General features: G+C 40.7%; 1 protein-coding gene across 1 annotated transcript in view; it reads right to left on the reverse strand.

Annotated features, from left to right (window-relative positions):
- Window positions 1–14913, reverse strand: part of nucks1a (nuclear casein kinase and cyclin-dependent kinase substrate 1a) — a 28211-nt gene extending 13298 nt beyond the window's left edge. The window contains exons 1-3 of the mRNA XM_070958881.1: window positions 14598–14913; window positions 3659–3708; window positions 1257–1347 (exon numbers count right to left, since the gene is read on the reverse strand). Coding sequence (XP_070814982.1) covers window positions 1257–1347; window positions 3659–3708; window positions 14598–14614 — 158 coding nt within the window. The 5' untranslated portion in view covers window positions 14615–14913. The remainder of the gene's footprint in view (window positions 1–1256; window positions 1348–3658; window positions 3709–14597) is intronic.
- Window positions 14914–15169: the final 256 nt, after the last annotated feature.

Raw genomic sequence — 15169 nt, forward strand, 5'->3', positions numbered from 1 at the left:
TGTTGCATGAATTAGGCTCAGTGATTGGCCATGTGTGCAGACGTGTGAAGTCGAGCAGGGTTTGATCTTTTCTCTCGTGGCCTCTTTCTTAAATCTCCACACCTGTGACTTCTGGTATGTACTACTGAGTGCAACACCATTAATGCCTCTGAAGTGAGGCTGTCTTAAAATGTGCCCCATTATCCCCACTTGCACCCCTCATCATGTCTAACCCCTCTCTATGTTGACAGGCTCGTTTGTCCCATCTTTCAGTGTGGCCATGTAGAAGTATATAAACACTTATGTATTTAGACATGAACAATGACAGTTGGTACAAACTAGTTTGTATCAAGCATATCCCTCTAAATTCTGTTCCAGGTTGACCTGACCAACTGAGGCGTGAGAATGGCTGATAAAGCTCTGACAATTCACTAATAAACTCTTTGCATTTCTTATATCCTCTTCACTTAAAGAAGCATCCCATCAACACAGAGACTTTTAGTCACCAGTACAAACAATAAAGTCTAGCTGTGGAGGACACAGCTAAGGGGAGGAGAAGGGTACAGTCCATGGTCTGTCCTGCTACCAAACTGGCCCACAGCGACGCAACTCGACTCTCCCATACACTGTGTATCCCCTGCTGTGAGGCAGGAGTGGAAACACAAATCATCACAGCTTGGTACAGTGTGGCTTAATGCTGGCCTATTCTGGCCCACAGAAAAAACCTACAAGAGAGGTAGTACATCACAAGTTGCCTCCATGATGAATCAAACGCAGCTCTCCTCCCTCCCCCACAGTTTCCTCTAGCCGAGTTTCTGTCTCTCCTCTCCTTTCCAACTCACTCACCAGCCCTGCTCTGCCTGACACACCTGGTCGTCTATCCTCCTAAACATGTATTTGATCAGCTACTCATTTCCTCTTCTCTCTCCCCCATAAAGGCTTGTGTCTAAGAATGCCTAAACCCCCCAGCCCCGATGCACCTGTACCACTATATCCTGGTGTCTTAGTGCTGACTGTGTCTATCTGCCTCTTGAGCGTTACATTTCCACCCTGCTCATACAGAAGCTCCTGTGTTTGTCAAGGACAAATATTCTGCTCCTCTCTGCATCAATGTGTTGAAGCACTTAAGTCACACATGGCACAAAAGTGATTTATCAGTGAAACACATGGAAATGAGACATGAATTCAAGAGAAGAACCAACTAATTAACAAACGTATCAAAGCACTGAACATACTGTAGAAAGCTGATGGACCCCGGCAGTCTATAGAGGGCTCACCTGTCATCCTGTGAGTTCTTTGAGCGCTTGTGCTTGGGCTCACGAGGGGCTGTGCGCACCTTCTTAGGCTTACTGTCACCATACTCCTCATCTGCAGAGAAAGGACAAGATTTTATTCTTTCATTCCATTCATCCACATACAAGGACACATCCTTATTCACTGTTGGTCACAAAGACCCATACTTTTTTTGTCCTTGTCAAACTCTTGGTATTTCTTTATCTGCTCATCAATGCTTGGAAGTCCTCCATGAGGCACAGAAAAAAAAGAAAAAAAAGAAAAATCACAGAGGAGATGGAGTGCTAGTAGGGCTGGGCGATATGGCTGAAAACTCTATCACGATATAAGTGTTTTATATTGGTCCATATCGATAATTATTGATATTTTTTATTACCTATTTAAAATAAGGATCAGGAGAAAAATACATTCAATTTAAACATTTTTATTTTAAATTGAACCTTCCTCTGATTATAATCCCCTCAGCTATTAAGGCAGAAAGGAAATGTCAACACAACAATGGAAAACACTCAAATAATAAATGTAAAAAAAGTGTAAAAATGTAAACAGAGAGAAACCTGAGAACTTTCTTTCTGCAGGTTTAGTGCAGGAAGTTAACAAGCTGATTCACCTTCTGGTGAATAAAATGTTTTCAAATATGTGCAGTGTTTTGGAAACATAGCAGAAACTGAGGTAGACTTGACATCTGTAACATACAAACAAACAAACATGATAGATAGTACAGTAAGACTGACTGAACTATAAAACCAGCCTAGACATATGAACAACTTCAGTCACTCTTCTTACTCTAAACATACATGAACTATGCAATTATATTTTTATTGCAAGTGTGTTTAAAAAAAAAAAAAGCACGTGTAAGAGATGTTTATAACCTGGCTTCTCCACAGTGCTCAGTGGAAGCATGTCTTTAGCTATACGGTATTATCGATATCGACTGATATAAAACACTTATATTGTGATACAGTTTTCAGCCATATCGCCCAGCCCTAGTTGCAGCACTCACTTTGTATTTCTCATCTCACTCCTCGCGGAGCATCAAACACAAGACGAGACGGCACAACCGAACTTGATACTATTACATGATTGCCATGTTAGCGTGCCTCTCTCACTGATCAGCGATTACGCGTTGCGCGGTTACCTGAGAGCGAGTGTTCATGCCACCTACCTTGTTTCGCAACTTCAGGTTTCTTCCGACGAAGAAAAAAATCTAATGTTTTATCAAACGCATTTTTTATTGATCTTGATTATGTGTCTATCGCGAGACATATCTCTATCGTTTTATCACCCAGCCCTAAATTTACCCAACATGAAGTGTTGATCCATTACTCCCGGTCAAAAGCATCTGATTTACTCACTGGTATTGCATTACTAAACAAAAGCAGTTGAAGATTTTGTTACAGGCCTCCAGACACCATGCCATTCCACAAACTTACAGATACTGCCATCCCTAGAACTGTCATCTTACAAGCTAGACTAAAAATCAATCAATCAATCAATCAATCAATCAATAAAATAGTTTATTTTTTCATGCCGAACTAACTAAATATTGAGTTGTTTAACATGTAGATGTTGTTACAGTTTTTAGACTTCAAACTAAGAGAAGAATTATCTGGTATAATCTATAAATTCTACCATCACTATATTGATATGGCTGGCACCAGTATCAGCGCATTGTCCCACACAGGGTTGGCCAATATGACAGTGTGAACCATAACAAGATGGAAATTAGTTTTTGGTGAGCGATTCTGCCATATGTACACTAAACTATGCTTTAAATACTGTATCTCCGGATGTATCAGACCATTGTGGATACTGCTGCAAAACAATTAGATGGTCTTAGTGTTTTATGTTGGATCTCTACCTTTTGCATAGGTGGAATGAGGTGCCTTCATCTCTTCATTTCACTTTCCAGATTAGCCATAAGCACAAACTGCATTCTGTTTATTTATTTAAAATTGACTGTGCAGAAATCTCCTTTGATGGAGGCATGGCACTCTTCTAAAAAGGTGGAGCCCAGAAACCCAGGTTTATGATTTTTCAATAAGCCAGGGGCCGCTAGACTCACACCTGACTGTCATCCCACCGACTGAAACACTGGACTCCAACTGCTCCTTTAAATCAAGTTAAAATCCTCAAGGGTTCACATTTTCCAAAAAAGACATTTTCTGTTGGACAATTTTGCTAAATAAACAAATCAGTATTTGTTATGTCGTGTTTAACTAGTTGCTCTTATCTAGTATTAGGACTAACGGGTTGACAAACTTTCTAGCAGCACTGCTTATGGGTATCATGATATCAAATATTAAAAAGTAGTTTAACAGAGGCTCTGTATAGGCCATCTTTACTGCAGTCTATATTAAAACACATCATCTTGGAACTCTCTTACCTGCATCATCAGACTCGTTGAATTGTGAGTAGTTCACCACTTTCCTGTTCCTGTGAAGAAATACACACACTGCATCAGATTACATTTACGTAGGACAAAGTTACATCGCTGCTCACACCTGATATTAGACATGTGCTGGGTGCAGGGGGGCTGGACAACAAAGCTATTGCATGTCATGCCAAGCAATTCTAACAGGCAGCAACAAGTCAGCTATGTACGAATGTCTGGATTGTATTGGTTGGTTTGAGAAGCCACACAGAGCCTTCAGCTGGGGGCAGTGAACTGGACACTGGTCTACCTTCTACAGTTTCCAGGGCTAATCTGGCAAAGTGTGTGAGGGAAGCCTCAGGTAACAGCAGCCAACTACAGTTCAGGTAACACAAAACTCTCAAAGCTGTGTTGGTGCAGGTTAAGAGCATTTTTCAAGCATTTTTTGAAAATCTAGGTATCTGTGGGTCCTAACCAGGTTAAATACCAAGCTGGAGCAGAGTGTGTGTGTGTGTGTGTGTGTGTGTGTGTGTGTGTGTGTGTGTGCGGTGAAATGGCACTGGGAGGGGTAATGGCACCACAAACTCTAACAAGTACTTAGATTACAACACGCCCACACTCCGACGCTCACGACAGTAAAATCCTCAGACATGCGCAACAGCAGCCAGTGATGTGCGAAAGGTTTTCCACGCATCATTATTTACATCTCAGGGATATCGCAGAGCAAGATCCTATTTTTCCAACCATCTCCATTACAGTGAGTCACTAAATTGCGCAACAAATGCCAATGCCAATGTACAGCGCAGGTAGTGTCAAGTGTGCGATCCTTACGTAGTCTTTATTCGGGGCAATGATTCATTCTCACTTCTAAATGCGCATCTACCCTTTCCCAACCTTTGTCTTCAATTGGAAATTGTGACCGATTAAGGGAAAAACACCAAATGTGTATTCACAAGGTCATATTAGAAACAGCCCTCACAATTCATGAAAGCAGCAAAAGATTAGCTGACTAATTAATCAGTGGAAAAAGAATCAATTTTTTGATAATCGAATCATCGAGTCACTTTCAAGCAAAAATCCAAAACATTCCTGGTTCAGTCTTCTCAAACATGAGGATCTGATGCTTTTCTGTATTATACATTATCGTAAACTGAATATGGTGAAGTGCTTTGAACAGTTTTTTTTTTAAAGCAATCTGTTGTCTTGCTACATTCAGCATTTTCCAAAACACACTTTGCATCTTTGCTGTGACAAACAACTGTTTTAAAAAGCTCTTGCAATATTTTATTTAAAAAGCTGTGTTTCAACATGCTGAAGCTGTGTCATTTTTAAAGGCAGTTTTCAATGTGTCAGATTTTCCAAAAATCTGTTTCAATATTTCATAAAGTTTTGTCAATATTTTAAGGCCCATGCTTAGTGTCTCGACACTAGGGTCTTCCACTTCCACAGTCCTCCACTGGTTTTCACATCATAATTACATACAAGGAAAAGGAATGAACACACACACACACACACACACACACACACACACACACACACACACACACACACACACACACACACACACACACACACACACACACACACACACACAAAGATAAATATGTATGGAATAAATTGTTTGTTAATAAACTGTGTTGCATTTTACATTTTTCATTGTGCTCCTCAATTTCTTTGTGTGTTCTTAAACGTTTTATGGGTACATGTACTCCTTGGGAATAAAGTTAGTGTACAGTCCTCAAAATTATATGGCAGGTTGGGGAAGTGATTCTTTCTTCATGGTGAGGGGAGGGCAGTCTGTTTCTTAAGGTACATGGAGAGCCTGTTTTTCATCATGTTTGTATTTTATTTCAGTTCACAAGCTGTGGGGCAAGCTGTGTTTATTCCACATTTTGGGACCTGTTAGGTCAGTTTCCTGTAGATATGATTTACTGTTCTATTGAAAAGGATTGATTTTTAAAAGAAATAAACTGGGCTCTATCATCTGTATTACGCAAACCCGGCAAACATCCTACTCTATTTAGCATAGCATTTGCTCACATCTTGGCATCCTGTCCTGAGCCTTAAACAAATCAGTTTACTGTGACCAGGCAGGTTTTATTAAATCAGGACTGGCCTCTGATAATATGTGCCGACTTCTGCCTATCATACTGCTAAAGATATCATATCTCAAAACACTGTAGCCTGGATGCAGAAAAAAAAAATAAAACAGAAACAATACATTTGACAGGCTTGCATGGGATTATCTGGAAGAAGAAATGAAACTATTCTGATAGGGACCAAAATTCAGCAAAATGACTCAACTACTCAATAAAAACCCTACAACTATGATTGTTACTGTGTGTTGCCTCCTCCCAATGTCACATTGCACATTCTTGTTGTCAAGGCCCCTTTAGTCCCTGTCCAGCTGCCCCATCAGTCGAACTGCTTGCACAAATGACTTCCTGGGCCATTATTTTTTTCTACATTTTCAACAGATCATCACAGTTGAAGATATGCAGTGTTGCACAGAAGGAACCACTGAAAATACATCACCTGTATTCTATTTTGACTACACAAGATCAAACGATGGGATGAGTATCAAAACTGGTGGTCTCAGTGTCTCAGTCTCAGCTGGACACCCACAGCAGTGCAAGAATCAAATGGAATCTGGAAAAAATTATGACGATGTCATAAGGCCCTTATTTCCATGTGTATTATGGAGATCTATTTGGGGGTGGGAGGTGGGTGTGGCCATGGGTGCATTTTATGAATTAATATGTTTATTTCATGTTTATCATTTTGTTATTATTTTATTTACTATTGTTGTAATTTTAGTTATTACAACCCCAATTCCAAAAAAAAGCTGGGCCATTTTGTAAAACAAAAACAATGCGTTCATTTGCAAACGAACTGTGTTAACTGACGATGGTTATTGCCCCAATGTAGTAACACAATCATGTGTTCACAAAGTGGTGAACCTTGCTCCATCCCTGCTTGTGAACAGCTGAGCCTTCCCAGGATGCCCCTTTCATACCCAATCATGATACTATCACCTGTCACCAATGATCCTGCTTAGCACATTCACATATCTGGAAAATTTGAAGAACTTTAAATCTTCAAGTGCAGTTGCAAAAACCATCAAACACTATGACAAAAGACGGCCATGAAGACCGTCCCAGGAAAGGAAGACCAAGAGCACTTCTGCTGCAGAGGAACAGTTCATTACTGTTACCAGCGTCAGAAATCGGCAAATAACAGCACCTCAGATTAGGGCCAATTCAAATGCTTCACAGACTTCAAGTAGCAGACACAGCTCAACATGAACTGTTCAGAGGAGGCTGTGTGACAGTTGTGGTTTATGATCAATTCATGGTCAAATTGCTGCAAAGAAACCACTACTGATGGAGACCAACAGGATGAGAACTGCTTAGTTCAAGAAACACAAAGAACTGAGATTAAATCAGGAGAGATCTGTAGCTGATGAGTCCAGATTTATGGTTCCAACCACCATGGTATGTGCATGTGGTTCCCACCAGCATGGTGATGGCACACTATTCTACAGCAACGTGCCATCCCATCAAGGGCTGTCATAATTGGCCAAATACGATGTAGCTTCACATTACCAAAAGACCAAATAAAATAGTGTCTGAATGATGCACTTTTCAAACAATGACAGTGACGTTGTGTGCACAGTTTCCAGTTGCCAGTCCCTACACCCTGGAAGATTTCAATGTCCCAGAAATCTACTTATGATCTGATTATGGACCCTGTTTTTGTGTCCAAGAGACTACAATTTTGGAAGTTTTTTTTCCAGCATTCAGTGAGAGTACAAGTGTTTGTTTTTGTTACTGACAAGCTCAGAAAGTTAGTTAGTTTGTTAAAGAGGAAGCTCCTTTTTGTGTAACCAGACACAGCTCTTAGATGACAAAAACAAACAAACAAAAAAAAAAAATAAAACTCACCAAAACCCTCTTGGTTCATTTTCCGCTGTTCCAACAAGCGTGACCAATTCTGTTGTGTTGTCTGTTGTTGATTGTTTGAATTGAACTCTTAATTTTGCGTATGAGAGAGGGGGCAGATAGCATCGAAAACAACATGTAGAGCCAGAATATTTTCACAAGGTTTCACAGAAAGAAAAAAAAAAGTTAATTACCAGATTCCTGGTACTCCTGTCCATCATGCAGTGCATCCAGTGCAACCACCAAAGTGGAATAAGTGTTGACAGATATAATCTCAACTGGTTTGTGGGACCATCATTTGTTTTTCATCAGGATGATGACCCAAAACACACCTCCAGGGTGTGAGGGCTATCTGCATCTCACAAGCTGGCCTTCACGATCACCCTACCTTAACCCAACTGAGATGGTTTGAGGTGAGCTGGAGCGCTGAGTGACAGAGAAGCAGCCAACAAGTGTTCTGCATTCAGTGTTTCCCTTGGGTTGACTGCTTTGAGGTTGTGGCAGCGGGTGGGCTACTACCTTTCACCACACCAAATTCCACTCCCAAATCTAATCACTACAATCCTTGATACATCACACAATACTTATTCAAAAAGAAAATCCATCAATTTTTAAGCTAGTTCGCCTGTTACTCCTATTAGGAGCTCAGTTTTCATTCAAACAAAATTATGATATGTGTGTTAAGTTGATGACAAATTAATCAGAGCACACAAGGCCAAATTTCCGCCTCAGTTACCGTGTAAGTGCTTGCTGACTAGCGATGTAGCATTCAAAAGGCTGTTTTTTTTTTTTTAAATGGAATCTGGTGCAGTGCTCACCCCACAGAGAACACACCTGGGTTACATTACATCACTTCCAGCAAACTCCACAGGATTTCTCTGGTCTAGTTCAACAAAAAACACAGAATCCACACACTTGCGTATTGTTCACTACTGAACCTGTTTTCAACCAATACCAACGTTATCTTCCTTTCACCGGCCTGTCCGTATGTGTACCTTTATCACGTGACGAAAACGAGACGCGACGTAAATGCTGGTCATGTGATGTAGGGCTGGGCGATATGGCTGAAAACTATCACAATATAAGTGTTTTATATTGGTCGATATCAAAAATTATTGATATTTTTTATTACCCATTTAAAATAAGGACCAGGAGAAAAATACATTCATTTTAAACATTTTTATTTTAAATTGAACCTTTCTCTGATTATAATCCCCTCAGCTATCAAGGCAGAAAGGAAAGGAAATGTCAACACAACCATGGAAAACACTCAAATAATAAATGTAAAAAAAGTGTAAAAATGTAAACAGAGAGAAACCTGATAACTTTTCTTCTGCAGGTTCAGTTCAGGAAGTTCACAAGCTGATTCACCTTCTGGTGAATAAAATGTTTTCAGATATGTGCAGTGTTTTGTAAACACAGCAGAAACTGAGGTAGACTTGACATCTGTAACATACAAACAAACAAACAAACTTGATAGTACAGCAAGACTGACTGAACTATAAAACCAGCCTAGACATATAGTCACTCTTCTTACTCTAAACATACATGAACTATTCAATTATATTTTTATTGTAAGTGTGTTTAAGAAAAAAAAACATGTGTAAGAGATTTTTATAACCTGGTTTCTCCACAGTGCTCAGCGGAAGCATGTCTTTAGCTATATGATATGCCGCTGCCTCTGTTATGTCTTTGTGCTTTTAGATGATTTGTCATCAGGCACTGAAGCAGATACCTCTGCATGGTGGTCTTCTGCTTGCGCAGTGGTGCTGTGGTTGCAGATGTTGTTGGACGTTGGTGAATATGGCTGCGCTCCAAAGAGTGAGCGCGGCTAAGGTAGTTAAACAAGTTTGTGGTATTACCGGTCGTGGTGGGGACGACAGTCTTGCATAAGTTACAGACCACATTGGTCTGACTACGGTCCGACTTACAAAATCCAAAAAACTGCCACACTGGCAAGCTGACTTTCCCTGTTTTATCGACAATTTCTTCGCTCGGTGCAGCACTCACTTTCTATTTCTCATCTCAATCCGCACGGAGCATCAAACACGAGAAGACGAGATGGCGCAACCGAGCTTGATAATGTTACATGATTGGCGTGTTAGCGTGTCTCTCTCACTGATCAGCGATTACTCCCTATGTTGCTCAGTTACCTGAGAGCAAGTGCCTTTGTTCACGCAACCAACCAACTTTACGGCTGTTTCTCAATATGCGTTCTTCTCTGTACTTGTGTTCTTGTGTACTTGAGCAACGTCATCACTCTGAGTCCAAGTACTGTTCCAATTCAAAAGTCTTAATCTCGACAAGTACACTCAAATACCCGAATGTGTTCTTGCCCCTCTCACTTTATGGAGGATGCATCGGATGGTGACTTGTGCAGACTTGGGACAACCACGTATCCCAGAATGCATTTCGTAGCAACGATGGTGGAGGAGAGGACTCACAACTATAAGTTACAAGTTTCGAAATACTGCTGTTTTAGTAGTACGGAATATGGTTTTAAGATTATTTTATGTGAGGAAGTGGATGTTAAAACATAAAATCTGTGGTCGATTCATCACGATAGCGCACAGTTTAAAATTTGCTCCAAAGTTTTTGGAGATGTGCCGTCCTGCTAACGTCATCAAGTATGCTGCTGTCCCAATTGCAGAATGACGGTCCTGTGTCCTCCCGTCCTGGAGAGACTGTACTCCCAAGTCGAACTTGCTAAGTCCGAACTGCCAAGTTCGTAAGTCCGAACATGGCGTACTTGGTATTGAGAAACGGCCCAGGTTTCTTCCAACAAAGAAAAAAAAATTATTGAACGTTTTTTATTGATCTTGATTACGTGTCTATCGCGAGACATATCGCTATCATTTTATCGCCCAGCCCTAATGTGATGATAACTACAATTAAATATATAATGCAATATCGTTGACGAATAAAAATGAGACTAAATGTGGTTCACGAAATAAAAAATCTGCTTAAATGTCTCTTCATTTTCGTTGACTAAAACGAAACGAGACAAAATGTTCTAACGTTATTTTGTCTCGTTTAGTCGCATTGTTATTATTTTGCAGTGTTTCTGTTTCCTGTGTCTCACTTCAGGGGCTGCATCAGGTCGCACTGCGCAGTCGCAGGCGATGTCACGGCATTAGTTCCCACTCGCGGCACTATTTAGAAGATGCAGCTGCGGTAGGTTAACGACAGACAACTGACACAGAGAACGAGACCGCCAGCCGGCCAGCCGGCTTGGGTTGGTAAAATAAATATGTTGTAAACTCAAATCAGAGCATCTTCGTGTGTGGAATGGATGTATTCTTGAGTCTATAAGGTAACAATATAATAATAAGACAACCTTGTTTGAATTGTGAAATGGGTTTGACTAAAAGAAATTTTTGGTTCCGTCTATACTACTAGATACTATATTGACTGGGTTAAACAGAATTGCATTACTAAAAAGAGACTACAATTTTCATTGACTAAAACATCATTGGTTTTCGTCGACTAAAACTAGACGAAAATAGTCACCAATAATTCTGACTAAAATAAGACTAAAATGCTCAGACTTTTAGTCGACTGAAACTTGACTAGACTAAAAAGAGTATGAACGTGACTAAAACTAATAAAAACTAAAATGACAGCTTGACACAAAGACTAGACTAAGACTAAAATTAAAACAAGCCGCCAAAAACAACACTATATATAACAACTGGAAAGCTCTCAGGCTGTACGTATGTGCTAACTATTTTTGATTCGAACTGCTTTGAAGGCCAATGCAAAGCAGGATTGACTTCAAAACTGAAGCTCGAAGATGGATCAATCCCAACTTCAAACTTTGAACCTCTATGTGTTGACATTTTTATGTTGCTTTACTGTTTATTTTGCTGGTTAGCCTGTTGAATTTGGCGTTAGCAGGTTCTGCAGCCAACGTGGCTAGTAGCATCTATTACAGACCCACACACTGGAGCAATGCTGGCTTAGTTATTGAGGAGCTGTCAAGAGAAACTGAACATTGAGCCTCATTTGAAGCCAATTAAATAACCAGGGTAGCTGTTTGGATGTGGGAAACTGTTTTTTCATGTTGCTTTCCCAGCAGTTGTGGAGTCTCCTCTACTTTGTCAGTATGTGTGTCTGTTGCTGCCATATGTAAATGTACATTATAGATATACCCTATGGTATACTGACTGTTGTACTTAGTATACTTAAATTCTTTGCCAAAGTATATTATCCCATATGTGTCCCTTGTTAGTGTTGCAGCAAGTGTTGGGCAGAAGCAGCACTAAAAGTAGCCGTGTTACTAGTTTAACTGCATTTCTCAGTGGCGTGGGGATAGAGTCACTGTTTTCTGAATTAAACAGTCTTTCAGTGGCTCAGCTCTTGTTGATCAAGTGGTGTGGTCATGTCCACACAAACTACATTTTCCTAACTATTTCTGAAGTGCAAATTAAGCAGAGGTTTCTGCTGCAGTCTTAAATTAAACTGCTAAGGATCAGAAGCACTTCCATATGATGGCGACATTGCTTACCGATCCTTGGGCTGATGCCTACAATGTCTCTGTTGCAGGGGAATACAGACACACACGCTTCAGTTCACTTATTTTTTTTTTTTATTTAACTTTTTCTACAGTGGTTTGAGTTGTTATGACATTTTGAATTTGTCCAGTAAATGTAGCAGGTGTGTACGCAAACACATACACACACAAACATAGATGAGCACACACTCTTGACACCTTGTTTTTTGTTATTATGTGGAACATGTTTGTTTGTTAGTTTTTGTTGTCATATTGGTTTTGGAGCAGTGAGCAAAGCTTTTTGTATAGTTAGTGATTGAACGTAAGTTTTTTCATGTCAATCTGTTTGACTGACAGTTCTATTGATCACTGAGTGAGCACTGACTTAGACTGAAGTTGGTTCAATGTAAAATAATAATAATAATTAAAAAAAGCTACTTTCCATGTTGCTGTAGCTTAGCTTGCTACATTTCTCTGTGGGTAGTTTCGGTGTCTGTTGCTGCTGTATGTAAATGTACTTGGCAGACATGCCCCATTGTACACTGACTCTGACTGCTGTACTTGTAAAATATACTTTGGGTTTTCTGCCAAATAAATGCTGCTGAGAAGCCTAATCCTACCGCTTGTCTAACTCTGACAATGAATCACATTACATTTAATATTTAACCAACATTACAGGGCAGGTTACTCCTTCCAAAAACACATGGAGGCATATACGACATATGCCTTACATTCTTAATAGAGTGAATCAAATTGAGTGGAGAACCCCTTTTATTTTTGTAATACTGTGGTATGAAACCATCACTGTGAAAAACAAACAGAAAATCCGGTGATATAAATTTTAGGTCATATTACCCACCCCTGTATGGACAGGCTAATCTTGCCCTCTATGAAACATGAGAGCAGACATTATTACAGATCTTGTAAAGTTTTAGCAGCGCCCCTCATACAGCTGCAGAATGAATGTTGGGGAAACAGCAGTAGTGGTGTTCCCATCACACCAAGAGCTTCCTGGGAAACGACAGATTTTGACTCATTTCAGAACACACACCGCACAGAGGTCTCGACAGATCATTGATTTCAAATGAATGGCTATTTGGTGTTATTTTTAGCATTAAAAAAAGATTTGGGAGTTCTGGCGGGAGTTCCCATTGGCCTGGCATCTTGCCAATAAGAGAGGAAACACCGGCGTGTTTGGAAACTCCTTCAAGACCGTTGGAAAAGCATTCCAGGTGACATCCTCCTGAAGCTGGATGACAGAATGCCAATCTGAGTGGCTACTTTGAATAATCAGAAAATATATTAAAAAAAAAAAACACTTTCCTTTTACACTTTTTTGCTTCCTATATAATGTGTTATTTCATAGTTTATATATAATACACACACACACACACACACACACACACACACACACACACACACACACACACACACACGTGTGTGTATTTCAATCGACAATGCAAAAGTTACAGAAATAAAAAAAACAAACACATTGTGTCAAAACTTTTTGTCTAATTCCCAATAACACGAAGAGAAAGAACTAATAGCTCTGACTGAAACACTCCATTTAAATGGCATAAATGCGGCACTCAGATGCCGAGACATCGCGAGATTACGAAAACCATCTTTACGTTCTCTTTAATGGTATTAAAAGACGTCTGATCAAATTAAGGGATGCTTTAATTTGAATGAAAATGGGCCTGGAGACCCCTCATGCGTTGTGATAACAGCGGTGCTCTTGCATTGTGGGGGTGTGGTGACTTTTTGGAGTTCTCCGCCTTCCTGTGACATCAGCCAGCAGAGGTAATTTACTGCCAGCACTGAAAATTTACCAACGTTCTCCATAGTTTTTCCCCCCACGACGACATTTTTGTTGACAAATAAGGGATATTCTATTGTTCTGAAACGACTAAGATGTTTCCATGCGATGAAATACGATATAAAGGGGACCGTAGCACAGACGTGCCTGGTCTGCGCGGTAACAAGATCAAATCCCGAGGCCGAACACCACCTCCTCTGGTCGGTTTTTTTCAGTTTTGGTGGGGGGGTTTAGCGTTTTAGAGCCTCCCCTGGATGAATGGGTAGCCATATTCTCATTCTCGGTCAGAGGGGGAAAAATGTTATGAGGCCTGGCATAAATGAGTCGTAAAATGTAGCTGGTTAAATCACACTGCCTAATTTTCCGCTTGGCCTACATAGCAGCCAACAATGCTCATCATGGATCCGTTTAAAAGCATGATAGACACGACACAGCGGCGGGCTGCGCGTATCTCCACAAGACATGGCGAACAGTCCACACCGCTGGGATCCATGTTAGAAAAAGAGGGTGCACACACGCGAGGGGAGACACACACACACACGCACACACACACACATTCCCATTATTTTTTCATGAAATAAACAAATTCCCAGCTCATAAAACACAGCATGGTCGAGACGTGCATGTTATCTGCGATGCCTGCCAGCACGGTGTCGTTATTAACTTACGGAGAGCAGAGGACAGATTTAGCACACCTACCTCACTGGTCTTGACATTTTGCAGGAATACTGTAGAGGTTAAGGATGTAAGAAAGGGGGGAGACGAAAAAGCACAGGGGAAAAAAAAGAAATATAGATTCCCGCTCTGCAAAACACCGAGGGGAGCGAGGTTGACGCACAACTCCACCGTCCGAGCTAGCGCGTGAAAATAAAAGTACGGCAGCGACTTGTCCTCCGCACGCAAATATTCTTAATTTTTTTTACCTTCAGCTACTCAAAATGGTGAATAAAACAAACTGAAACTGCAGCCTGTGTGCAACCAAACCCGCGGCCTTGAGGGGTGGGTCGTCGCCGACAAGTTCCTCCCCTACGGTGCCCTGAGAGGCGCAGCGCGGCAGCCTGCTGCTCCCATTGGCTGATTTGAACGACGAATTCCCTTCGTATTGGATACTTCCGCTGCTCGTTAGAACAGTTTTAGCATAGAGTTCCCCGCCTTTGTTAGCAGGCTCGGTTGGATTAGCACTGTTAAGAAAACAAAAAGAGGCCCTCAGGTTGGATGCAAACATTGAATTCAGTGTGGGTCCCAAAAGACCATAAAGCAATATTGCAATT

This window comes from Chaetodon trifascialis, chromosome 3 (assembly GCF_039877785.1).
Source record: "Chaetodon trifascialis isolate fChaTrf1 chromosome 3, fChaTrf1.hap1, whole genome shotgun sequence".
Taxonomy (NCBI): domain Eukaryota; kingdom Metazoa; phylum Chordata; class Actinopteri; order Chaetodontiformes; family Chaetodontidae; genus Chaetodon; species Chaetodon trifascialis.